This window comes from Macrobrachium nipponense, chromosome 26 (genome assembly GCF_015104395.2).
Source record: "Macrobrachium nipponense isolate FS-2020 chromosome 26, ASM1510439v2, whole genome shotgun sequence".
NCBI classification, from domain to species: Eukaryota; Metazoa; Arthropoda; class Malacostraca; order Decapoda; family Palaemonidae; genus Macrobrachium; species Macrobrachium nipponense.
The window spans coordinates 25,321,201-25,348,837 of record NC_087215.1 but is presented as its reverse complement, the minus strand read 5'-3'; the positions used below and the strand labels follow the sequence as shown (position 1 = coordinate 25,348,837).

Genomic DNA, 27,637 nt, shown 5'->3' with positions numbered 1-27,637 from the left:
ATCAGATGAGAAGCGGTGGCTCTTGCCATATCGCTACATGAAAATGATGGTCCTCTGTAAACTAAATGGACAGAGACCTCCCATCCTCCCACAGAGCTGAAGAGCACTTTGTACACTCGGAGAACTATCTGGTTTCAAGCTGTGGCTCTGCCAGAAACGCTGTGCACCAGTCGAGCTACAAGCTAGTGAATGGTGGGCTCTCGTGGGAGTTAGTGGGAGCTCAGAGCAAGAGATGATGCCAGGCGTAACAGACGCCAAACAAGAAAGGTGCTAGGTGAGCTGGGCTAGCTCGTGACTGGTGGGCACTCGTGGGAGTTAGTGGGAGCTCAGAGCAAGAGATGACACTAGGCGTAACTTATGCCAAACAAGAAAGGTGTTAGGTAAGCTGGGCACCAAATGAGAGCTCGTGGCTCTATAGCAGGTGTCTGGTAGTAGCTGATGCCAGATTGTTGCTGTTGTTGGCGAACTGGGCATCAGACGAATCAGAAGTTCAAGGCATTGTAAAGCCCCATCGTTGGGAGCCAGACTTTTAGCTGGCTCCAGACGAGTTGGCCACCAATAGAGTTAGGAGCTCTGATTTTATCTCTTAAGAAAGTGAAAGGCAGTGGATGACTATTCAGAATGAAAGCAAGGGATGCGGCTAAAAGCTATAGAAGAGCCTGGTCTGATGTCCTTAGTTTTCACATAAAAGGAAGGCAAATGTTTTTGATAAAAAATAATCTTAATCTGACATTCATGAACACCCGAAAGCTGTAGCCAGACAGAGGATTTTCTATTCTTCAATGATGTCTGTTGATTCCAAAGGGAGAAAAGATGGATCTAGAGCTCAAACTTGATCTTGTCCTAGCTAAAGATCCCAAGATAGACGAAGAAAAATTCTCTTCCTCGCTTGGACATGGCAAGGAACAGGAAATGGTCATCAAATCTGAGCCCCTTTGCATAATCACTGTTAAGTCTAGTCCACCCACTTCATGAAAGAGTATGTAAGATGTAGATCTCCTTTGGTAAAGGAGAGGAATCTGAAAAAAAAGGCATAAAATTCTCGATTGGGATTCTTGATGGTCTATGAGTAAGCCTTTGTCCTGGGCTAAAAGAAGGGTCTTGTGAAGGTCCTCCATGCATTGGTTTTCTGAGGACATGGAATAAAGAAGGAATATTCCACATAAAAGGCGATGTTTACTATCAGATGAAGCCATCCTCTCAGAGCTAGTACTCACGTGAAGATTGCGGTGCCATCAACAGCCAGAAGCTAAGGGCTTGAAACAGGAAGATTGGGTCCTGAAAGACAAATCTGAGGTACTTCCTCGAGTCCAGGTTTATAGGGACGTGGAAGTATATGTCCTGCATATCCATCGAGACTATCTAGTCTCTACCGAATGGGCACATTCCGAGTTTCATTTACTGTATGAGGACATTCAGAAAGCAGACATCCAGGACCGGTCTTCATCCCCCAGAAGCCTTGGGAACTACCAACAGGCAATAGTATAACTCCCCTCAGGATACATCTACTATCTCTACTGCTTCCTTGCCAACGAGGGTGGACACTTCCTCTGCGAGGGCTGAAAACTTCTCTGAGCCTATGGAATAGGCTGTCAAGGTTACGGCTCACTGACCTGAAGAGGTTTTAGGACTTGAATCTCATGACTGGCTGAGAGCATAGTAAGGGGCTTTTATTGGAATTGGAAGCAACACCTACATTTGGTCTTGGTTTTTGATTAAGGTGTTGCTCTTCTGCCACAAAAGGTGTGTGTTAAGAGACTTCGGGTTGACTTCTTGTGTAGGTTAGAAGCAATATTATTCACTATTGACTGCAGGATCAAGAAGTCTCAACTAAAGGAGAAACGAGGAGTGCTGATTTCTGTGTCAAGTCACTTTTCAAGAGGTGTTATAATACATAATTCCTTTTCTTTACCACTTCCACAGTGAAAAGACAAGCCAACTTCCAAGCACTGTCTGTAAGTCCTTTATCATGCACAGGAGAGCACTCCAAAAAGTCCACAGATAAGAGCTGGCATTCTTGGATTTGCTGCCACTGCGCCCAATGACCAGTCTTTAAAAAAAGTACCCACTTCAAAACCTTGAAAGGTTACAAAACAAATAGTTGATCTCAGTCAAATAAAAACATCACTTTAGAGGCTGAAAAAAAAAAAAACGATGCCTTCGATGTGTCAATGAGAGCTGAGAAGTTGCCTTGGGAGGAGGCAGCTGCCCCAGGAGGAGCTTCTCCCATGGCATAACAGGAGCATCTTTTCTGAGAAACTAACTGGTGTAATACTAAAGCAAGACTTTCCTTCCTCCCTCTTGACTCAGAACCAAGAGTCTACCTCACTAAGTGCTTTCTTCGTTGATGTAGGCAAAACCACCATAAGAAACAACCTAGAGGGTTCAGAGGTTGGTTGCTTATCATAAAAGTAAGTGCTGGGATCTATAGTTGCTATGAGAAGGTAGGAAAACTGCGAAGCAAATACTGAAGTAAATAATTATATGCAGTTGAAGAAGAGTCTTCCTCTAGTTCCTCACTCTCTTCTTCTCGCACCAAAGACACCAGAGATAAAAACAAGTCCCTAGTAGGCTTAATTGCAGGAGGTGGTTCTGCTTTAAAATCCTAAAATGTTGTCTAAGTACTGCTAGATAGGCGTCAAAGATAGATCCTAAGTCGAAGTCTGTCGTCGTAAAGCCAGAGAATCAGAACACAAATGGTTTCTTCTTTTTCAAAAGAACATGGGCAACATTAATGTAGCAACGGTCGTTGCATATGCTTTATCAACAGGCTTCCAGAATATTTCTTGCTGAGCCCACAACTCAGATATTAGCCGTTCCACTTTCTTACTTCATAAAGCACTCTTGTGAATTGTTACAAAATGCCTCTCTGCATTGCTTTTCTTAGATACAGCAACAACAAATAAAGCACCTACTGCATTTGTCATTGATATTGGCACAAAAATAAGTTTCTTCCCATTCATCATGGAAAGCATAATTATGACTTCTTTCCTTTGAACCTGAAGCCATTCTTGTTCTTTCATTGAAAATGAAATTAGCCTGGATTTTCTTGAAATGTTGTATTCAATTTGCAAAGAACCAGAAATATCACCAAACTTTACAAGAGAAATATCCCAACTGAACTCATGATATGCTAGAGCAGGTAGACGACTGAATTAATTGGTAAGGAAGTTGCTACCATGCATGTCCTGGACACGGATATTTCAATCCATCACATGGACACTTACACAACCAGTAATCATCAGTTGCACATTTTACGAATTTCTCAATCTATGTGGCTACCCCTGTAACAGTCCTATCTCTCTCTCTCTCTCTCTCTCTCTCTCTCTCTCTCTCTCTCTCAAATCATGATTACACATTTTAGATTTTTTGTACTCATAATGAATAAAGAAAGATACCAATATTTTACAATTTTCATTTGAACCTTTGCAGGCGCCACAGTATGGCTCTGGGGTGCCTGCGAGCTAAAGGTTGGGGACCACCAAGTGAGTTTACTGATGGCACCACCCCTCTTCAAGGATATTACATACTATGTGCATTAATAAGCATACTACATTCCATGCTCATTAATAAGGTAATATGCTGACAGAGAGAGAGAGAGAGAGAGAGAGAGAGAGAGAGAGAGAGAGAGAGAGAGAGAGAGAGAGAGAGAGAGAGAGAGAGAGATCCTTACCATATGTTCACTTTTGACAGGGCGTTCATCAATCCCCCGACAATAATAGTATAGAGACTGGCCTGTCTTGTTGCCAAACAAAGCTTGCAACTGACCCAGAGACTTCACCTGCAAGTCTTCACAAGTCTTGATATTCTGACTCTCAAGTCTTTTTCCAAGAGACCAACCAACACCTGCAAAGAAAGTCAAGCTATAAGCCCATAGTATAATAATATAATTTTCATATCTACACGAAAACTGCTTTAAATACAGATAGAAAATTACACATTCATAAACTGTACTTAAATGTTTAAGTTTCACTAAATTCATAAAAGAAAAAAAAAATTACATTTTTTCAATATCAACTTGTGCAAGCTTGCTGATGGAACATTGAGCAAGTGAAAGAGACAAAACAAAAAAGTACAGGCAGTCCCCGGTTATCGACGGGGGTTCCTTTCTCAGCTCGGTGCTGATAAGTGGAAACCGCCATTAACCGAAACTTGGTGATTTATGGCACCATAAGTTGTCGATTTGATGGTGCGAGACAGGTGCCATAAAAACCGGATCGCCATTAACCTCACCTAACATCAGAAGAAAAGACTCTAAGACGTTCTGAGGTTACCACACTTTTCAAATATATTCAAGCCACACGTCACGGTTCTGACACTTACAATACCAAGCCGACAGAAGAAATATAGCACCAAAATGCCAGAATAAAAATTGGGATTTTTTTTTATGAAAAACTCAATAAAAATGCAGTTTACATAATTTTCAATACATCAAGGCATTAGAAGTAAGTTTTTATATAGGCTTTTGAAGTAAGTTTTTTTATAGGATTTTGAAGATTTTTCAGCTGACAACGATTTTCAGCTTACAATGCAGCATAGAAACTAAACCCTTTTGTAAGCCATGGACTGCCTGTACTTATCGAGTTATTAACCCATGCTTGTCAAGTTATTAACCCGATACCAATCACATTTCTACACTTTGTAGCAGCAGTAATGATTTATTACTGGATGAAGTTTGGAAGCAGTGCCATAAAAAGTTCAAGAAGCTGGACTGCCAATCAGGATGAGAGCAAAGGGCAGGAATATGTACCTAACAAGTTCAATTTCATTCCTTAAGGCTCAACTGTTAAGGCAGTGCCAGATGAGTAATAATTTTTAGCATCTTTCAGTATTTTGGTGCCAAACTTTGGATCAAGTGGCCAATTTAATTGATTAATTTACATGGAATACAATTGCAAACAAGCCTAAACTGGTGACAGTAGTTAAGTTGCCTCAGTTCTGCTTGCATACTATCACCATTACAATAAATCACAGCAATGACTGTACACACAAATGAGAAATATTTGTTACTTGGTACAAATTTTATTACTAGATGCTGAAAGATGCTGAAAAGTGTGCTCTTCTAACAGAGCTAAGTTATAAGATGTATCCATAAGGTATGGTTTCAATCTGTGAATATTCTGCCACAATTTCACATATATACTCTAAATTCAATTCTTTTTATCATTGATATACAATAGGACACTCACTTCAGTAAGATCTGACACATGGAAGCTAGAATGAACTCATTAAAATAAAAAATGAAAAGAACTCCAGAGACATAACAGTTTCCAGACAGTACCTAACACTAAAACAGGATCAAGACAAAAAAATTCTTTCATTACATATCTGAAATAATAATGGTCCTGAGCAATGCTAGTTTGTACAATGGAAAATAGTACATGTTAACACAAAGAACTGTAAACTTACCAGGCAAATCAGTAACTTTTTCGTTTATCATGTACTCTGATAAATTTTCCATGTCAACCATATACTGGCCATTAGGTTTTGCTCGACGTGTCGCCATTCGGGCCACTAACATGTTAGGACCAACCCCAGCTGAGCAAGGGCATTTTGTAGCTGCCTAACAATACAGAAAATTACATTATTATGAGAACTAGAAACAAATTTAAGTGTACAAAATTATCTACTTTCTAATCCTTTGAGGGCTTAGAAATCTGGATAATTTATTTTAATTTATCATGTTTTCAATATTACAAAGTATTATCTATCCAGATATTTTATTTAAAGCATTATGCAAACTAAAGCCTGAAAACAGGTAATACTTTCATATGGTACTAAGCATCTTCAGTATTCAACACACAAAGCACAGTTCTCTCTTTATGATTTTGAGTCGCAAGCTAATGTTTGTATATAGATGCATGTGGTCCTGGAGATGGGGGTCTAGGGCCTCGTTCCTTTGGGAAGTCTTTTTTTCATGTATGATAAACTCTTATTTTCACCTAGTACTGAAGGGTATGTTGACAAAAATTGGGACTTATTACAGACATTCTGAGTGTTTCTCCTGCTAGTACTTTATCCTAAGCCGTTTCTCCCACTACTTATCAGTTTTCTAATGAAAATTAGGCAAGTCATCTATTTGCTGCCAACACAATACCTAGCAACCAAAAGCTGAGGAAAGGGGCTTTGATATAAAACTGACAATAATGTAAAGGCTACTGCCTTTACATTATTGTCAGTTTTATATCAAAGCTCCTTTCCTCAGCTTTTGGTTGCTAGGTATTGTGTTGGCAGCAAATAGATGACTTGCCTAATTTTCATTAGAAAACTGATAAGTGGTGGGAGAAACGGCTTAGGATAAGTACTAGCAGGAGATACAGACTCAGAATGTCTGTAATAAAAGTCCCAATTTTTGTCAGCATACCCTTCAGTACTGGGTGAAAATAGAGTTTATCATACATGAAAAAAAGACTTCCCAAAGGAACGAGGCCCTGGACCCCCATCTCCAGGACCACATGCATCTATATACAAACATTCCATCCCCATTTCCTCTATCATAACTTAAGTAAACATACTGACAATCTAGATAGTTTATACTCTATCATATATTTTTCAAAACTTGACTACATTTTCACCAAAAGAAGGCTAGCAATCCATTCATAATGCCAAACTTTTATTCCTTTCCCCATTGCATAACACCTGCAGCACCCAAATCACTTTTCTTATCTACCCCCCAAAATGACTATAAAAAATTTCATTATTTCACCATCTATGCCAACGTAACACTCCCTTTCCTAAGATTCTAGTATTTTCATTTACTTTCTTTTTTGTATTCGCTTGCAAATTGCCTCTTAACACTAGTCTGATTTTCCTTTATGTACTACAGTATTACACATCATAATGGTTTCAGCTACAAAAATCAGCCTTTAGCCAATCACTTATCTTGCAAACTGGATTTATATCTTCTTTTTTTCCACAACTATTCCACAAAGTATACTTGTATGCATAATCTCACTATTGTCTTAACCCTTAAACGCCGAAGCGGTAAAAAAAAAAATGTCTCCCGTGTGCCGGAGACGTTTCAGAGTGAGCGCGGGAGCGGAAAAAATATTTTTTTCAAAAAATCATAGCGCGCTTAGTTTTGAAGATTAAGAGTTCATTTTTGGCTCCTTTTTTTGTCATTGCCTGAAGTTTAGTATGCAACCATCAGGAATGAAAAAAATTATCATTATCATATATAAATAATGCGATATATGATAGCGCAAAAACGAAATTTCATATATAATTGTATTCAAATCGCGCTGTGCGCAAAACGGTTGAAGGTAACAAGTTACTTTTTTTTCGTTGTAATGTACACTAAATTGCGATCATTTTGGTATATAACAAATTGTAAAACGATAAAAGCAACACAGAGAAAATATTATCACAAAATAATGCATGAATTCGTAACGCGCAGACGTAAACACATATTTTTTTCAAAAATTCACCATAAATCTAAATATTGTCCTAGAGACTTCCAATTTCTTTCAAAATGAAGACAAATGATTGAATATTACTATACTGTAAGAATATTAGCTTAGAAATGCAGTTTTCGACCATATCTGACGAGTTAAAGTTGACCGAATGTCGAATTTTTTTTTATATATATTTTTTTATATGCAATTATTTCGGAAATAAGAAAAGCTACAACTTTCAAATATTTTTCGTTTTATTCTACATGAAATTGCGCACATTTTCATATATAAAACTCTATGAAATGCCTAATATGAAATGGAGCAAATATTCCGAGAATGGGACTTACGCATTTCGGAGATTTGTAGCGGAGAATCCGCGCGCGGAGGGAAGGAAAGTTTTTTTTTAAATTTTTTTTTTTTTTTTTTTTTTTTTTACTTTAGTTTAACCAGACCACTGAGTTAATATTAACTCTCCTAGGGCTGGCCCGAAGGATTAGACATGTTATTTAAAATCAGTATAAATTATTATTAAAAGTAAATAGATAAATATTTATTATCTGGAATATATATTACTAAAAAAAAAATAAATAAATAATTACTATCTGGAATATATTATAAATTACTATATATTATATTTTGTCGTATAAATTATTAAATTTAAGGAATTTTAAAATATTAAAGAGTGAAAATTTGTCACTTTCTGATAATATTTCTTTAAAAGAATATCTTCTGAATAATATCTCTCTTTGGGTTTATATTTTGGACAGATTTTAAAAATATGTTTTACTGTTATTTGTACATTACATATTTCGCACATAGGTAATAGGGGTCATGGGGGTTACTCATTAGGTAACCATGTGTCAGTTTGGTGTGACCAATTCTTAGCCGTGTCAATATTACTGAATTCTTGCGGCATTTCTGATAGGATGATGGCCACGGGTCTACAGTTTCTTTTATTTCTCTTAATTTATTGGTAGGATGGTTTTCCCCCCAGTTATTTTGCCATTTTTCCTTAATAACCGACTTGCTGTGCCTAATATAATCTTCTAGTGGCAATAATTCTGCTGATATTGGGAGTGTTCTAGCCTCTTTTGCATAAGTATCTGCTTTTTCATTGCCTTCTAATCCTATATGAGATGGTATCCAACATAGAGTAACAGATATTTTTTGTCTTTTCATTTCATGTAATATATGTCTAATTTCATTTACAATTTTGTTTTTTGGAGTATAAGAGCTTATTGCAGTTATTGAACTTAGTGAATCGCTAAAGATGGTTACTTCACTAAACTGGTTTTCAGATATAGTTGTTAATGCTGTTTTTATTGCTAGTAATTCAGCAGTGAATACTGATGCTTTGCTTTGTAAGGAGACTTGGATCTTTATATTGTTTCCGTAAACAGCGAATCCAACTCCCATATCATCTTTGGAACCATCAGTATATATGTGATTATTATTGTGTATCTTGATATGTTCCAGAGCATATTGTTTCATAGCAAGGGGATTATTCAATTTATTACTGGGTATTGTACACAACTTCCTACATATCTGGGGAGCACTTATCAACCATGGGGGCATTATTTTGCTAAAATTGTAAACTTTAATATTATAAAGGTCATTGTCATTAAATAATCTATCAGCTCTAACGGGGAAGGATGGGATAATTTTTGTATTCCAGAAACAATCTGGATCTTTAAATAAATCTTTGGTTTTTGCTGGACTATTTACAATTTTTAAAGCTCTGCACATCGTTGTTATTTTGAATCTATAAGATAGTGGCATTTCTCCACTTTCTACAATCAACGATGGACTGGTGATGATTTGAATGCTCCAGTGGCTAAACGAAGCCCAAGATGATGCACTGGGTCTAGCATTTTGAGAGTTGTCTCACTAGCAGAACTATAAATTGGACTGCCATATTCTAATATTGGTAGAACTGTAGCCTTATAAAGTTTCAATAATGTTTCTCTATCAGCACCCCATGAAGTGTGGGCTAATTTTTTTAATATATTTAAAGCTTTCAAGGCCTTTGCTTTGGTATGTTTCACATGGGCCTTCCAGTTCAAATGATTGTCAAAATATAAGCCCAAGAATTTAACTTCTGGATAAAATTGGATGGGAGTGTTATTCATGGTAAGAGATATAACTTGATTTTTGAGCCAGCGCTGATCCTTATAAAATGTTATTGCTTGTGTTTTTTCAACAGAAAATTTAAATCCAACAGATAATGCCCATTGTTCAATTTTAGCTATGGAGATATTTAAAATTCTTTGGATGTGGCGTAGGTTGTTTGAAGTGTAAAAAATGGCAAAATCATCAACATATAAGCTGTTGTTTACATCTTTTGGAAGCATTTTAACAATATTATTGATTGCTAATGCAAATAATGTGCTGCTTAGTACGCTGCCTTGTGGGATACCTTCTTTTATTTCAAATGTTTCTGATAATACCGTTTCAATTTTAGTCTGGAATGTTCTTTCAGTTAGGAAATTTCGTATAAAAATTGGGAGTTCACCCCTTAGATTTATGTCATATAGAGATTTTAAGATTGAATATCTCCATGTTGTATCAAAAGCCTTTTGAATGTCGAATAAGACTGCGACAGTAATTTTCTTTTGTACAAATCCTCTTTTGATTTGATCTTCTAGTGATGTTAATGAGTTTAATGTTGAATGATTTTTCCTACTTCCAGATTGAGTTGCTGCTAGAACTTTATTTTTCTCTAAATACCATATGAGTCTATTATTTACCATCTTTTCCATGAGTTTACAAAGACAACTAGTTAGTGATATAGGTCTATAATTATTTGCTGATGTTGGATCTTTGCCAGGTTTGGGTATAGGAATTACAATAGCATGTTTCCATGCTTTGGGAAGTAGTTTCTTTTTCCATAAGTGATTATAAAATTTTAATAAGTATTCTTTGGCTTTAATGTTCAGATGTATAAGGAGTTCAAAAGAGATATTATCCTTTCCTGGGGCAGAGTTACTACAAGTTTTTAGCGCAGCATCAAATTCTTCTAATGTAAATGGGACATTGTAGTATAATTGGTTGACTTGTTTCGAATTAATTATATGTTTCTCTTCATTCTTTTTCCTAATGCGAAAATGTTCATCTAAATTCAGGCTATTGCCTACTGATTCTAGGTGGCGACCTATTATATTTGATATATCTTTTAAATCATGAACTTTTTTCCCATTATGTAATATTGGGGATCTAGGTGATCGACTATATTTGCCATTAATTTTTCTAAATCTATCCCACATTTGTTTAACAGTGTCACCGGAGAAGTCTGCGACGTAATTATGCCAAGATGATTTCCTATTGCTAATAACTTTTTTCCTGAATTGAGCAGATATTTTATTCAATAAAGGTTTGATATAATCAATTTCCATAGCTATTAATACTAACCCTTTCAATGTATATCTATTACTTTTATATAATTTGTTATATCTTTGGTTTAGTCTGTCTAATCGTCTACTCATCTTGTGCTTCAGTATGATGATATCTGAGAAGTTCTCTAGACCACACCACCATGGAACAGGATTTATTTTTGGCTTACAAGTTGTCATTGGTATTGATTTATTTCCAGAACTAATTACGAAATCTGTAAAATATTCATTAATTTCATTGTGATCATTGTTACTTTGGAAAGGGGAAACATTTTAGTAATTAAATCATACTTTTCCCAATCAGCTTTTTTAAAATTAAATTTTGGTACAAATTGTTGATGATTATCTTCAAGACATGTGATTACGATTGGGTAGTGATCACTAGTATAAGGTCATCCAGAGTATTCCATTCTAATCTGTCTACTAACCAAGTGGAACAAATAGACAGGTCTACAGATGATAGGGTCCCATGAGTTTTTGAAAAGTATGTTGGGATTTCATTTTCATTCAGACAACAGTAGTTGTAGTTAAGTATTAGATTTTCTATGTCTTTACCTGCTCTATCTGCGTCGATGGTACTGGCATCCCATAAAGGGTGGTGAGCATTAAAATCACCTAAAACTAGAATTGGCTCATTGAATTGTGATAAAATATTTGATAATTGAGCCATATCATAATTTTCATTAGGTTGATTATATAGACTGCAGACTAAAATGCTAGTTTTGTTTATCATATGCAGGCGAATTGAAGATATTTGAAATGAATTATTGTTAACTGTAACTTTATCATAGGTTACACGATTATGAACATATATTGCTGTTCCTAACTTGCCTTTCTCCTGAAACGGAGGATGCCAGAAAGTAATTACATATTGATGGGACTGGATTATTAACGTGTTGTAAACATATGCACATTGGTTCATGTTGCTTTAGGAGTCTTTGTATTTCACCCAAGTGCATTCGTGTTTTCAGACGTTTATGTTCCATTGGATAATAGTATAATTGAATGGAACGAAAGTTAAAAGATTATTTTGTATATTTGGTTTTATATATATATATATATATTTTTTTTTTTAAAACTATGGGTAATTATTCGCTTAATTAGCTTTTTCTTTTTGGGTTTTTGACATTTGTGTGTTATCTTCTGATTCAGTGGTGAATTTAATTTCTTCTTGTTTGGCTAAGAAATTGTCTAACACTGCTATTTTACTCTCACGATAGTACTGTAAGTGTCTAATACACATACAATCTTTGGTATGTAATTCTAGCTGGCTTGAGATGTTATCTTTTCTAGCTAAGAAATTCCTTATCACGTTTATCAATTTTTCTTTATTTAAAGGTTTCGTTTCTTTGCAATCTTGCAAAAAACATGTATGGCATCCAAACCAACCGTTCATGGTGAGATTCAGTTGGAGGTGTTACGCCTTCTTGGATTACACTGCTGACATTCACAATTATCGTTTTGTCTTCCTTGGACAGATTGAAATTTGTCTTTAAATTTTCTTGGAAAGACTGGCGAAGGGTTTAGTTCTTCAGATTTACTTTGAAAACTATAGAAGAATTCATTGCTTGAAATTTACTTGGAAAGACTGGTGAAGGACTTATTTCATCAATTATTATCTAAATTAGGGGATGTTCCTGTTGATTTTAGCAATTTATTCTTCTTGACGTCATTAGTATTAATTAGAGTTTTTGGGGGGGAAATTATTTCTCTTTCTCGTTTTCTTCTTGTTTGTTCAGCATGATCTTCATTTCCAGTGTCTAGAGATGGCAATTCTTCATCTTTCATTAGTACGTCATAAGGGTTGCTTATTGATACTGTATTGCTAGATTCTCCAAGAGATTTTTTGTTAATTTCTAAGTTTGATGACCTCGTTGTTTGTTTTTCATTAGTTTTTCCAGGTATTATAAAATGTTTCTTGGGCATTACTTTTTCTACAGCGTCTCGATATGATTTATTTTTCTAGCAGGGTCCATTAAACACCTCTGATTTTAATTCTTGCTTTCCTTCTGGAATTGACATGCCAGACCTGCTTATTAGTAGTTTTAATTCAGTGTTATATATGTAAGAAATGGGCATATCTTTGATCTCGCATGATGGTCTTGTCCACAATTACAACATTTGGGAACGCCACAGTTCCAGGTGGTTTCATGATCTTCTGAACCACAGAATGCACAAATTGGTTCATTTCTACATTTGTTTTTTGTATGTCCATACTTAGAGCAATTTGTGCATTGAAGAGGCTTTGGTACATGGGGTAATACCTCTCTTCTCTGGCCTTCTATTTTAATATTAGGTGGAAGTGTCTGCCCTTCTCAATTTTTTTCCCTGCTGTCTTTTATTTGGGATTTCATATACTTTTACGTTTTCAATATTAGGATATCTAATTTTTTAATGAGTTCAATAACAATGTCTCATCTGGTAGGCCATCACAATCATTATTGGGTGGTAACATTACTGTTCCCTCAATGCTGTTCAACTTGTCATGTCTTTCGACTGTGACATTTATCCCATTCATATTATTAAGCATTTGATAATTTTCTGATTGAAGTTTTGTGGTAGCTTCCACTATCCATTCTTTTCTTGTTATAGATCTAAAGTCATTTCTTTGGTTGGGTACTGAGCTAATAAAATATTTTCAAATTTAGCAGCTGTCAGCTCGGTTTCTGTTTTAAAAACTAAGTATCTTGGCCAAGTGCCATATCCAAATAATGAGTCAAAGTGTACTAATGTAGGATCTGCTCTGTATTTAGGTCGTCTGTTTCGAAAACTATTAATATTTTCCTTTTTTTCATTTATTACTGGAGGAATTTCCTTTTGTGGCATTAAGTATGGTTCCATAGTTATTATATTTGATTTGGGTACGGATCTAGAATCATCGTTTACTTCTTTGTTTACATTTTCCTGAGCCAGTTCCAAGTCCATTCCAGGGTGGTCAACAATGGGAGCCAATGTATCATCCATAGATACGAGTACTGTAATTTTTCAGCCAGGTAGTCCTCCGCCCACCATATTCCTCAGTAAAACGGAGCCCAACAAGGGAGGGATGTGTTATGCAACTTTAAGTGGCCACCCCTAGAGGCTACAAACCTGGTTATACACATGGCTCCCAGAACTTGAGGCGTCATCAGTCCGTCGAGATCAGACCCAGGTCTGGGGCCATGTTTGACATAAGACTTTCCCCTCGCTCGGCACGTCAGGTACTCGAATTCTACGGATGTAGAGACATGTCAGTCCTCTTCACCCTCCATCAAATCAGAAGAGCAGTCAGAGCCGTAATCCAATGTAGGTCCAAGGTTGTCAACTAATGGTCACTCATGACAGGGGAAGGAAGTTTTGAGGATTGAAAATAGGAGAAGGCTCAAAAGTGGACCGATCTTAGTCTGGATGCTCAGAACTGGCCTGTGTAGCATGGTTAGACCTGCCAGGGTAGAGCACTACTCCGCTACTGTAGCCCAGTTCATCCTTGCACCACACAAGCCCCACCACCACATCAAGGTGCCGGGCCACTGGTGGGGTTTTTTTTTTAAATTCACCATAAATTTAAATATTGTGCTAGAGACTTCGAATTGGTTTCACGATGAAGATAAATGACTGATTATTACTAGACTGTAAGAGTTTTATCTTACAATTGCGTTTTTCGACCATTTCGGTAGAGTCAAATTTGACCGAACGTGGTTTTTTTTCTATTTATCGTGATTTAAATGCAATTATTTCGAAAATGAGAAAAGCTACAACCTTCAACTATTTTTTGTTGTATTATACATGAAATTGCGCACATTTTCATATATAAAACGTTATGTAACGGCTAATTTAAAATGGTGCAAACATTACCACAATCGCACGTATGATTTTTTCGGAAGAGTTACCGCGCGGACGTAAAGAAAATGTTATTTTTTTCATAAATTCACCATAAATCGAAATATTTTGCTAGAGACTTCCAATTTGTTGCAAAATGAAGGTAAATGCTTGAATATTACTAGAATATAAGCGTTTTAGTCTACAATTGTGTTTTTCGACCATTTCGGTGGAGTCAAAATTGACCGAAGGTTGAAAATTTGTCACTTATCATTTTTTATATGAAAATATTTCAAAATTGATAAAAGCTACAACCATGGGTTGTTTTTAGATGTATTGTGCATAAAATTGCGCACATTTTCATATATAAAACTTTATGTAACGGCTAATTTAAAATGGTGCAAACATTACCACAATCGCATGTATGATTATTTTCGGAAGAGTTACCGCGCGGACGTAAGGAAAAAGTTTTTTCATAAATTCACCATAAATCGAAATATTGTGCTAGAGACTTCCAATTAGTTGCAAAATTAAGTTAAATGATTGAATATTACTAAAATATAAGAGTTTTAGCTTACAATTGCGTTTTTCGACCATTTCGGTAGAGTCAAAGTTGACCGAAGGTTGAAATTTTGGCACTTATCGTTATTTATATGAAAATATCTCAAAACTGATAAAAGCTACAATCATGAGTATTTTTTTGTTGTATTCTACATAAAAATGCGCACATTTTCATATATAATAGTCCATGTAACAGCTAATTTAAAATGGTAAAAAAATTATGTCAAAGTGACGAAATAATTTCCGAGATGTGTCACAGATACTTTTTAGTGCTGCAAGAAAGAAATTCGCGCTTGCGCGCCTGCGTAACGATTGTAAGCAAAACAACACCTTGATCCGTGAACTTCCAGCATCCCCCAAGGCGCGTGATTCAAGAGTTTTCGGCTGGTAGGCCTAAAAGTATTTTTCCGCGAATTTTTAAAAAACTTTTGTATGTCGACGTAAAATACGTCCAGTCGGCACCCGAGAGACAAAAAATGTCGACGTAAAATACGTCCAGTCGGCGTTTAAGGGTTAATACTTACTAATCTTTCCCTATCAAACCTTCACTTCAGATATACTTCAAAATGCTCTTATAAAAAACCTACAATACTGTACAGTGGTCGCCCCTGGCAAATAGTTAAAACTTGCAAATAGTTGAAACCCCTAAAAAATGCTTAAAATGATATTGTTATGATACAATAAAGTTTTGTACATACTTACCTGGCAGATATATACTATTAAATGGCCCACCCAGCCTCCCCTCAGGAGACAGGTGGAAGAGAAAATCTGACTAGAAAACAGGAATGGTTCCTAGTCCTGCCACCCACCGGCAGGGCAGTAGATCACCTGACCTACCTGTAGCGTGTGCCGCGAAATTTGAATTTCTGTCGGGGACGACGGAGTCTAAAGCTATGTATATATCTGCCAGGTAAGTATGTACAAAACTTTATTGTATCATAACAATATCATTTTTGTACATTCAACTTCCCTGTCAGATATATACTTAGCTGATTGGCACCCTTGGTGGTGGGCAAGAGACAGCTAACTACTGAAATAGACAGGAAAACAACATACATTGTAAGTAAACATAAGAAACCTTGGTTCCTACCTGGTTAGGCGGAAGACTTCATGGCTACTGCCTAGGAGTCTGCTTCGCCTCAAGAGCCTCAGCGAGGTAGTGACCTATGGCTAAGAGTTCTTGTGGGTCTGTCAATGGGGTATTATCCATTTACTCGACAGAGCCTGAGGATCTTTGTCAATGGGTGCTAATCCACTTACATGACAAAACACCTTGCCTAATGACATACTCAAGGAGCACAACACCGATCCTGATCACCTGAACCTAACACCCGGGTTAGTACTAAGATTGAAAGGAATTATCCCCAACATCCTTTCAAACAACCTAAAAACACAACACCATATAATTAAAAACTAATTAACTAATTAAGGATCGGTATCAGCTCCATGTCCCAGCAACGCATCCGCAGACACGTAAGGACCCAGAGAGATGCATTTCTCGTAAGTTACTCTGACATCCTTCAGGTAATGGGAGGCAAAAACAGTTGCATCTCCAGTATGTGGCAGCTAGGATATCCTTCATTGACATGTTCTTATGAAAGGATAAAGAAGTCGCAACGGCTCGCACCTCATGCGCTCTAACTCTCAGCTGCTTGAAGGAGTCATCATGGCACTTCTCATGTGCTTCCGAGATAACACTTCTCACAAAGAAGGCCAGGGCGTTCTTCGACATGGGTCTCTTCGGGTCCCTCACAGCACACCAGAGACTCTGTAGGCAACCCTTAAGCTGTTTCTTCCTCTGAAGATAGAACTTTAGCGTCCTGACAGGGCAAAGAGATCTTTCTACCTCCTTCCCTACCAAGGGAGAAAGCCCTTTAACTTCAAAGCTTCTGGGCCAGGGATTAGAAGGGTTCTCGTTCTTTGCCAGAAATAATGGCTGAAAAGAACATATTGCTGAGTCTCCTTTGAATCCGACACGAGAATCCAATGCATGGAGTTCACTTGTCCTCTTGGCAGTTGCGAGGGCCAAGAGAAAAATGCATTTCCTCGTCAGATCTCTAACAGAGGCTTGATGAGGAGGTTCAAACTTGTCGGAAGTAAGAAATCTGAGGACTACGTCAAGATTCCAACTAGGTGTACGAGGGGTCCTAACCTTGGTTGTCTCAAAGGACCGTATAGGATCATGGAGATCCTTATCCTCCACTATCTGAAGGCCCCTATTTCTAAAGACAGCGGAGAGCATGCTCCTCTATCCCTTAATAGTAGATACAGCTAAATGTGATTCTTCTCTCAGGAAGAGGAGAAAATCAGCAATGTTGGTCACAGAGGTATTGGAAGAGGACAGCTTCTTCGACCTACACCATCTACGGAAGACTTCCCACTTCGATTGATATACCCGCAAGGTTGAAGACCTGAGGGCTCTGGCGATTGCGCTGGCAGCCTTCCGCGAAAAGCCTCTCGCTCTGACGAGTCATTTGATAGTCGAAAGGCAGTCAGGGAGAGAGCGGGGAGGTTTTTGTGATACCTCTCGAAGTGGGGTTGTCTGAGCAGATCTGTCCTTTCGGGAAGAGATCTGGGGAAGTCCACTGTCCATTCCAGTACCTCTGTGAACCAATCTTGTGCGGGCCAAAAAGGAGCCATGAGAGTCATTCTTGTTCCCGTCGAGGCCACGAACTTTCTTATTACTTCCCCCACTAGCTTGAATGGGGGAAAGGCATACGCGTCTATGCCCAACCAGTCTAGGAGGAGGGCATCGACTGCTATGGCTCTCGGATCTTCGACTGAAGAGCAGAAGTTGTCTATCCTTTTTGTGAGAAACATGCCGAAAAGGTCTATCTGTGGTTTCCCTTTACAAGGCCCAAAACCTTTGGCAAACTTCGAGGTGGAGGGTCCACTCTGTTGGAAGGACCTGGTTCTGCCTGCTCAGCAGGTCTGCTCTCACATTCCTTTCTCCCTGAACAAACCTGGTAAGGAGAGTGACGCCTCGTTCCTCTGCCCAGATCAGAAGATCTCGTTAACTCGTAGTGGGAGAAAGAGTGAGTCCCTCCTTGTTTTCGAATGTAGGCCAGAGCCGTGGTGTTGTCCGAGTTGACTTGGACTACCACGCCTCTGACTTCCGATTCGAAGGACTTTAGGGCTAGATGGATAGCCAAAAGCTCTTTTGAGTTGATGTGCTAGGACACCTGATCCTTTGTCCAAGTGCCAGACACTTCTCTCGTTCCTAGTGTTGCTCCCCATCCTGTCTCCGATGTGTCGGAGAACAACACTAGGCGCGGGCTCGGAATCGTAAGGGACATGCCTACGTTCTTTTTGAGAGGAGCCACCCACCACGCAAGGTGGTTCTTTATGTCCTGATGAATTGGAAAGGAGTCCGACAGATCTGTCTTTCGATTCCACACCTTCTGCAGGAAGAATTGTAGGGGTCTTAAGTTGAGCCTCCCCAGAGAAAAGAACTGCTCCAGCGAGGAAAGGGTCCCCAGCAGGCTCAGCCATTCCCTCGCTGAGCTTCATTCCTTCCCTAAGAAGGCTGAGACTTTCTCCAAGCCTCGAACGAGCCTTTCTTGCGATGGAAAAACTCGAAAACCCCGAAAATCCATCTGAATCCCCAGATAGACAATGTTCTGGCTGGGGATCATCTGGGACTTCTCGAGGTTCACAAGAAGTCCAAGGGACCGTACCAGGTCTAGAGTTGTTGTCAAGTCCTCCAAACATTGATGTTCCGACTTGGCTCTGATGAGCCAATCGTCGAGATAAAGAGATATATTCAGCTCCTTCAGATGCAGCCAACGGGCTACATTCTTCATAAGGCCCGTAAAAACTTGAGGGGCTGCGGAAAGGCCGAAGCACAAGGCCCTGAACTGAAAGATCCTGCCCTGTATCATGAACCAAAGAAACTTTCTTGATGAAGGATGCAGGGGGACATGAAAATACGCGTCTTGCAGGTCCAGGGAGACCATCCAATCTCCAGGACGTAGAGCCGCAAGAACCGAGGCGGTAGTCTCCATGGAGAATTTTGTCTTCTTTACAAATCGGTTCAGCGCGCTCACGTCTACCACAGGTCTCCAGCCTCCCGAGGCTTTCGGAACAAGGATAAGTCGATTGTAGAAGCCTTGGGAGTGGGGATCCTGTACTAATTCGATGGCCTCCTTTTCCAACATCTGATCCACAAGTAGCAGGAGAGTTCTTCTCATGACAGGGTCCTTGTACTTTGCTGACAGTTCCCTTGGAGTCGAAGACAAGGGTGGTCTGTCTCTGAAGGGGATGAGATATCCTTTCCCTATTATTGAGAGGGGCCAGTTGTCCACCTCTCCCAAAGTCCATGCTTCCACAAACTTCAGAAGCCTAGCTCCTACTGGTGTTTGGAGGACTGAAGAGTCACTTTCCTTTCTTAAAAGGTCTAAAGGATGACCTCCCTCTCTTCTCAAGTCCTTTCTTTCTAGAGGAGGATCGCGAAGAAGGACCTCCTCGAAAGGGCGTTTGAGGAGTACTAGTATCCTTCTTAGTAGAGGGTACAGCAGTTCTAGTCTTTTTCGCTGATTGAACTAGAAGATCTTGGGTCGCCTTCTCAGTGAGTGAGTGAGAAATGTCTCTCACTAACTGAGAAGGAAACAGTTGGTTCAATAGAGGAGCGTATAAAAGAGAAGCCCTCTGAACTGGAGAGACAGCTTTTGTCAGAAATGAGCTAAAAACTGCTCTCTTCTTGAGGATCCCTGCTCCAAAAGGGGAGGCCACTTCTCCAGAGCCGTCTTGGACAGCCTTGTCCATACAGGACAAAATGCTATGAAGCACTTCGGGGCTAAGGAAATCCGGGTCCTGAGTCTTCTTGGCCAACGCCCCAAGAGACCAGTCCAAAAAGTTAAAAACTTCCAGGACATGGAATAATCCCTTGAGGAGATGGTCCAGTGCTTGTCTCCTTGTCGAGTCCAAAAGCGTCGAGAAATCTGCCTCCGCCGACGAAGGAAGAGCCAGTCCCATGGCTTCCCCCGTCTCATACCAAATGCCCCTTCTTCCTGAAAGCTTAGAGGGAGGGCAGGCAAAGACAGTCTTACCTGCTTCCTCCTTAGAGCTGAACCAAGCCCCAACTGATTGGAGGGCTTTCTTCATGGAGATTGTCGGACGCATTTTCAGGAAGGAGGAGGACTTAGAAGTCTTTGTGCTAGTGAACAAAAAACGAGAAGGAGGGGCGGCTGTACTGAGAGTGTCTCCAAACTCTTGCAGTAGCAAAGCTGCCAAGGTTTTGAAATCCGAAAGCGCCGCACCTCTTGGGGATTCTTCATCGGAAATATCCTCAAGTTCTTGTCTCATCTTGATGGGAGAATCGCGATCAACAGAAGGCGAGCGCTTATTCTGAGAGGAGTTACCTGTTTCATCAGTCCTCTGTTCTCTTGGAGAAGGGCTTCTTCTAAATCGCTCGGAGAGTCTGGAAGGTGTCTCATGTCCGCCCTGACAAAGGCGACGGCCGCCTGTGTGACATCTTGCGCCTTTGTCACGGTCATAGACACTTCCAGAAACTCGTTTGCGTCTAGAAGAATGCTCTATCTCGGAAGGCAAAAAGCCTGGAGCCTCACGCCTGGAAGAAGGATCGCGCCCGGAAGGAGACTCGTGCCTGACCGGGGACTCGCGGCTGGCTGGCGCCGAGCGGCTGGGAAGCGGCTCGCGCCTGGAGAGCAGTTGGCGCCTGGCAGAGGATTCTCGCTTCACTGGCGACATACGCCTGAAAGTAGGTTGGCGCTTGTCCGAAGACTCGTGCCGAGTTGGCGCCTCGCGTCTTGGTACGTCCAGGATCCGGGATCTCTTAATGGGAAGAGAGGAGTCCTTCCTACGAGGAGGATCCTTCTTGAGTACTCCCACCAAGGACAAGATTTGCTCCTGCATGTTAAGGAGAATTCTTGTCGTAGGATCTTCCCCTTCTTTGACAGGAGGAGGCTCAGGGGACGATTGGGATTCCCCGCCGAAAGTAGGCGAATGCAAGGATCTCTTGGCTCTCTTCCTGTCCATCGGCGAACCTTTCGGGAAGCGTTCGGGGCTCGAATCCAATGTGGGCGCTTTCCAACTCCTCTTCAGAGGACGAGATTGATCATCCGAACTCCAACCTCGCCTGTGCGATGAGGAATTGGAAGAAGAGAAGCACTCTCTAAGGATGCCTTTACAACGGCGATCCCTGGCAGTCTGTGACGATACAGATCCTGCCGAAGGGACGCCTGACCGGTGGGGATCCTCCATAACCTCCGTAAGGCTTTCGACATTCCTTCTCCTCTGGGCCTGGGAGCTTGGAAGAGGTCCAGGCCTGGGAGCATTGCAGAGCCGATCAGACGCCCCCTCCACTGCACTGGGTACACTGATATCACTTTCCACTGCACTGTGCTTACCTTCAAGAGCTATCATTTTAAGCTCCATCCTTTTGAGGGCAGCTTTCAAATCTGCAATTTCCACAGAAGAATCTGCAGGATCTGTGAAGGGAGAAGGAGCTGATATCATGGGTGAGGATGCAACAATTACTTGTGGGATAGGCGTTAACTCGACACTAACTGGCTCGTTAGAGCAAGACCTACTCAAACTTCTAGAGGAAGCTTTCCTAGCCCTATCCTTTTCTAACTTCCTTAAGTAGGAAGTTAGTCTTCCATCCGTCCTCACTCAAATTCTCACATTCCTTACACGTATTAGTGAAAGAACATTCATACTCCCTACACCGCTTGCATACAGTGTGAGGATCTACCGAAGCTTTCGGTAGCCTCACTTTACAACCTTCATTCACACATACTCTAATTACATAACTAGAGTCAGACATTTTTAGAAAAATCCAAAACGAAATCCAGTAAACAGTCCACAAAAGCGTATGCAAAACCAACGATCCAACACGTCTCAAAAAAAAAAAAAAAAAAAAAAGACAGTCCAGAAGATCAATGGCGATGAAAAGCAAAAATCAAGTCAGGAGGAACCAACAACGATGTTGACGGAACCGGCGACAGAGAAAATCTGATTAGAAAACGGGAATGGTTCCTAGTCCTGCCACCCAGCGGCAGGGCGGTAGATCACCTGACCTACCTGTAGCGTGTGCCGCGAAATTTGAATTTCTGTCGGGGACAACGGAGTCTAAAGCTAAGTATATATCTGACAGGGAAGTTGAATGTACAAAAACAGCCTACTTTGTTAGTTAAAACTCAAGAAAAACCAACTAAAAATTTTAATACCTGATTTTTTAAACATTTTTATCACAAAAAGTGCATTTTATGATAAAACTGAAAAAAATAAACAGGATTTGTGGATATTTCTCTTAGGAAAATAGAGAGAATAGGCAAATTTCCGCAAATAATGGGAGAGAAATCCACGAATCCGGACATTGCGAATATGGGGGAACAGTGTACGTACACCTTTTCTGATATAGCAACAACACTACGTCCCTATAATTCTTACTTTCATCTGTTACATTTTACCATATAGAACAGAATAGATTAGAATATAGAATTTAGGCCAAAGGCCAAGCGCTGGGACCTATGAGGTCATTCTGCACTGAAATGGAAATTGACAATAAAAAGGTTTGACAGGTGTAACATGAGGAAAAGCTCACAGTTGCACTATGAATAAATTATTATGAGAGGGTGGAAAATAAGATGGAGGAAAGAGAATATGAATGGAGGTACATTAAAAGGAATGAAAGGAGTTGCAGTTAGGGGGCCAAAGGGATGCTGCAAAGAACCTTAAGTAACAGCTACAGTGCACTGCATAAGGTGCACTGACGGCAATACCCCCTGCAGGGACCATACTTTCCTCTTCTATGAACTTCCCTCATGTAAACAATTTACACACACTTATCAGCCACTCAAATTATACTTTCACCACCAAACAGCAGCTTCATTCAGAATCTCACATAATTCCAAAACTTTTCCATTCTTCAACCTAAATATGTACTCACTCACCTGTCAATTCAAACACCTTTACATAGTTGAAATAAGTTTCTAACATTCATCATTCACTATGCTTTTTATCAGCCAGAGAGCCTTCCCACTACTCAATGACATAAAACTCCATTTATGTGGTAGTCCTTCACTATCGATTATTTGAAGGTCCTCAGCTCATTAAGCTTACACTCAACATTCACTCCCTAATGTAGGAATACCACTCAATGCATGTGTGTGGCACACTGTACCATATGGTAATAAAAGTACTCTGCAGTGTCCCTTTGGTCCCTGTAACCTCCTCCCATGAAGCTGTTCAATTTCAAATTTCCTTCAGGCGAGGCCTTTGAAAATCTAGAAATATAATCTGATGGCTTCATTAAATTGACAAATTTTCTAAGACAATTTGTATTTTTCATAGCTACAAACCTGGGGTCTTAACAATAGGATAATTTCTAGCACCTAGCTGGATCCGGTTAAAAAGCAGATGAAAGCAGGGAATCTTGTGACATCTGGTAACATATGCACAGATCGGGTGAAGAGTGGTCAAAGACCAGGCACCTACGCCACCGCGTCAGTCTTTCCCAACTCAGGATGTCTTAACAAACAAGAGGGACTGCTAGAGGTGGGCAGTATAATGTTAATACCTCACGTTTGTAGCTATGAAAAATATAAATAGTCTTAGAAAATTTGTCATTTGTTCATACGCAAACAAACCTTTGGTTTTAACAATAGGATAGACTCATACTTGGTGGGAGGTACAAGACATCCTAAATTGGCTGAGGGCCTACCCACCAGTCCAGCATCCAGAAAAAATTACTTCTGGAGAGGGACTGAAGCCCGTTGAGAAGCTAGATAAATTGATATCTAACCACTCAGACCCTGAGTGACGTACAATGATATATGGGAGAATCATTGTATAGGGAACCAAAGAGAAACTGATTGTCCAATAGCAAACCAATACACCAGGGTTTGTACTACTGCCAACTCCTCCTTGCCAAGGAGTGAAGCATATGCAACCGAATAGAGGGTTTGATATTTGTATATTAAGCGACCACACTATCAGTATGACTACCTTACTCACCTGTATCAGACCAGTCCAGCGAATTACATGTCTATTCCTTAACCCCGTCCCACCCAGCTGATGCAACCGCTTAAGAGTAGGCTATACCAGATAAACCCAAAATCAAATATCACAATCAGAGTATGCTTTTCTTCATTATTTATCTTTCTTTATTGATTATAATGTACACATGAAAGTATGTGTGTATATGTATCTATGCATGAATTATGTACCCTAATAAACTCTCTCTTTGTGTATAACTTTATCCGTGATTTATAAATGTTATTTTTTATTATATGCTTTATGTATGCATATGTGTTCCTGTGTTTATATATGTTCCTATACACACATGCACTTATATATAATATATATTTAGGGAAAGATACAGGACCTTTCCTATGGACCATTGCAGTACTCAAGTGCCATCGCTTTTGGTTACCGGGTATCGCTCGGAACCCTATCCCTTTCATTTATCCAAGAACACAGAGTCAGAGTATCCATCATTTCTTGATCCCTAAAATATTCAAATGCCACGTCAGGTGAAGGAAAATCATCCTGAGACAAATAAGCATCCACCCCGTGACTGGGATCGCTGAGGGAAGGAACAGGATCTGGCCGAGAATCATCAAAGATGTCGGACAACTACCGCCAACCTTCTTCTGTGACTGGCTCTATATCATCAAATAATTCACAATCACTCACTGATTGCACACTATTTGATGTCTCACTTTCATCACCAGATTCCCCTGGTACATATATTTCATCTGAGGAATCTCCAGAGTCACCCATGACCGTAAAAAATACGAGCAGAAATTGATAAAGCAGCAACCGCAACGCTAATCAAACGAATTCTACAGTCGCACTATTGTCTATATGCGAGTCGACATGTCTGCTTGAGTGATAAAGAATGGGAAAAGACAGGAAAGATTGAAATACTAAGCTCCCATTGGTGGAATATGGTAACGTCTCAATTACGTCACTGAAATGTCACGAGATGCCTTACGCCTTTGCTTTGATTGGCTATTGGGCGGAGGTCAGGTTCAACAAAGGATGAGACAGCATATCCCAGCAACAAGAAGTCTTCAAATACACAATCCCAATACACCAGCTCTCGGTACAAAAGAGAGAGTGGAGGGACATATTATGCTAAGTCCTGGGATTTTTTGCTGGCTGTCAAGTGACGTAGTACAGTCTGTCCTCGACGGAAAGGGGTTAACCCACCCGAAGGAAGAAGGAAAGGTACAAGAGAAAGGAGGAGACCAGCCAACTCACTCATTCTCTCATCCACACAATCATCTTAGGTCAGATACAACAGTGCCCTGTTAAGGACAATTATGAGTTACACAACCTATTGGGCAGCCACCACAGGACCCAGGGAAAACATGTCCGTAGGTTTGTGGGCAACATCCTTAAGATAGAAAGAGGTGAACATGGACTGGCGTAACCAAGTACCAGCTCTCAGCACTCTATGTACAGCCAAGTCCTTTTTGAAAGCCAGAGAGGGACCAATACCCCTAACATTATGCGCTCTAGCCTCCACATACGTGTTGGTGGAATCATCAAGAGCCAAGTATGCCTGTCTGATGACCTCCTGTATCCAAAAAGAGATAGTATTCTCACACCTCTTTCTTCATACGGCCTGTGCTAACAAAAAGTTTGCGGCAGCCTGGTCTAAGGTGTCGAGTCCTTTTAAGATAGCAACGCAGGGCCCGGACAGGGCACAACAAAAGCTCTTGAGCATCACCACTCAAAAGTCATTCAGTGATGGAATGGAAAACGAGGTGAACCCCGTCATCATGCACAGAGGGATTTTGGGTCTTGGCCACAAATTTCGGGACAAATTTGAAGGACACCGCCCCCCAACCCCTGGTGTGCTTCACATCATAGCTTGGACTGTGGAGCTCTCCTACCATCTTGGAAGATGCCAAGGCCAGAAGGAAAACTGTCTTGAGCGTCAAGTTCCTGTCAGATGAGCGACGCAAGGGCTCACATGGACTCTTAGTGAAGCTCTTGAGAACCAAGGAAACATCCTATGTCGGAGGCTTCAGCTCCCTAGGAGAACTCGACTGCTCAAACCCCTTAACTAGCAAGGAAAGTTCCCAGGAAGAGATGTCCTTACCTCTGAGGCGTAACACCAAACTCAGGGCCGCTATGTAGCCTCTAACGGCAGAAACAAACAAACGTCTCTATCTCTCAGGGAGGCTAAATTATTATTATTATTATAAAGTTAAGATTTACCAGCCCAATGAGTCTAATCAGACTCTTACAGTGCTGGCCCGAAATTATTCGGGAGAAAATTATTTAAAAATACGCTCATAAAATGTTATGTCTACAACATGGAATGGTATGGAATGAAGTTAATGAATTATAATAAATTAATGATAAAATGACAATTTGTCCAAAATTGCATTTTTCCTAACTATACAAAAAACCTGAGGTCCTTTTACAATAGGAAGGTACTAGCGGCAGCTGGATAGGTCGTAAGCTTTCGAACAAGGGGTTCGGTAGTTAAACTGCTTGTCCGACAGGCGCGCGCGCGCGACTGGTAGGTAAACAAATCACTTTTGCTTTTGGCCCAAGCAAAAACTGCAGAGTGAGGGGTGGCATGATGGTGGGGCTATGTGTAAAAGGACCTCAGGTTTGTATAGTTAGGAAAAATGCAATTTTGGACAAATTGTCATTTGTTCCGACACGGCATACAAACCTTCGGTCCTTTTTACAATAGGAAGACTCACTTCTTGGTGGGTGGAATCTGAGTCTTTGTGAACAGACTGGTGTTCGCCCAACCTTGGAAGCCTCCCTGGTCGTAAGAGCGAGGGAGGGATCCAAGCCTCTGTCCGATTGATCGGGGTGTGCACCGCAGGATCAATGGTCAGACCTCTGGACCAAGTACTAAGAGAGAGGCAAGCGTATCTCTTCGTACCAGCAAACAAGAACAAGTTCCTATTTGCAAGAGGCAACAACGTTATGGTTTGTCTCTTGTTGGCATCCACTTCCCCCCCCTTGTAGGAGGAAGTGGTGGATATTCGCTCCCATCCCTAGTGAAAGGGATAGGATGGGCTCTGTCGAGTAGCTCACCGGCATCTCGTCCTTTATCCAGCAAGGTGATGACCGTATCCCTCTACCCACAGGTAGAGGGGTAGAAAAAGATAGGAAGAGAAGCCAGTCACTCTCTCATTCACTTATCTATTCTTACAGTCACACCAGGACTCGATGCTGTTCAGCCTGCTAGGGTCTGGGTTAGCTACACAACGTGTTGAGCAGCCACCACGGGTCCTAAGGAAAACGATCCAAGGACCTGTGGGCAATATCCAAAAGGTAGAAGGAGGTGCCAGTGGTCTGGTTGTACCAGACCCCTGCCTTCAGCCTGCGCCACGGAGAAGTTCTTGTGTAACTCGAGGGAGTGTACTTCTAGGTCATCTTGGTGCTGACGAAGAGTCTTCAACACATCTCCGCCTGGGATGTCGAGTTTCTTCAGAAAGCGCGGTCGCGCTTTCACAGGACAAAGCAGCATCTCCTTCGCATCGAAGGCGGTGA

At 40.3% G+C, this 27,637-nt stretch overlaps 1 protein-coding gene across 4 annotated transcripts in view; it reads right to left on the bottom strand.

Moving 5' to 3' along the window:
• Positions 1–27,637, bottom strand: part of LOC135200074 (DNA repair protein Rev1-like) — a 690,203-nt gene that overhangs the window by 90,411 nt on the left and 572,155 nt on the right. For all 4 annotated transcript variants that reach the window (XM_064228361.1, XM_064228359.1, XM_064228360.1 and 1 more), the window contains 2 exons: positions 5,410–5,563; positions 3,674–3,846 (listed from right to left, as the gene is read on the bottom strand). In XM_064228361.1, the coding sequence (XP_064084431.1) occupies positions 3,674–3,846; positions 5,410–5,563 (327 nt within the window). The remainder of the gene's footprint in view (positions 1–3,673; positions 3,847–5,409; positions 5,564–27,637) is intronic.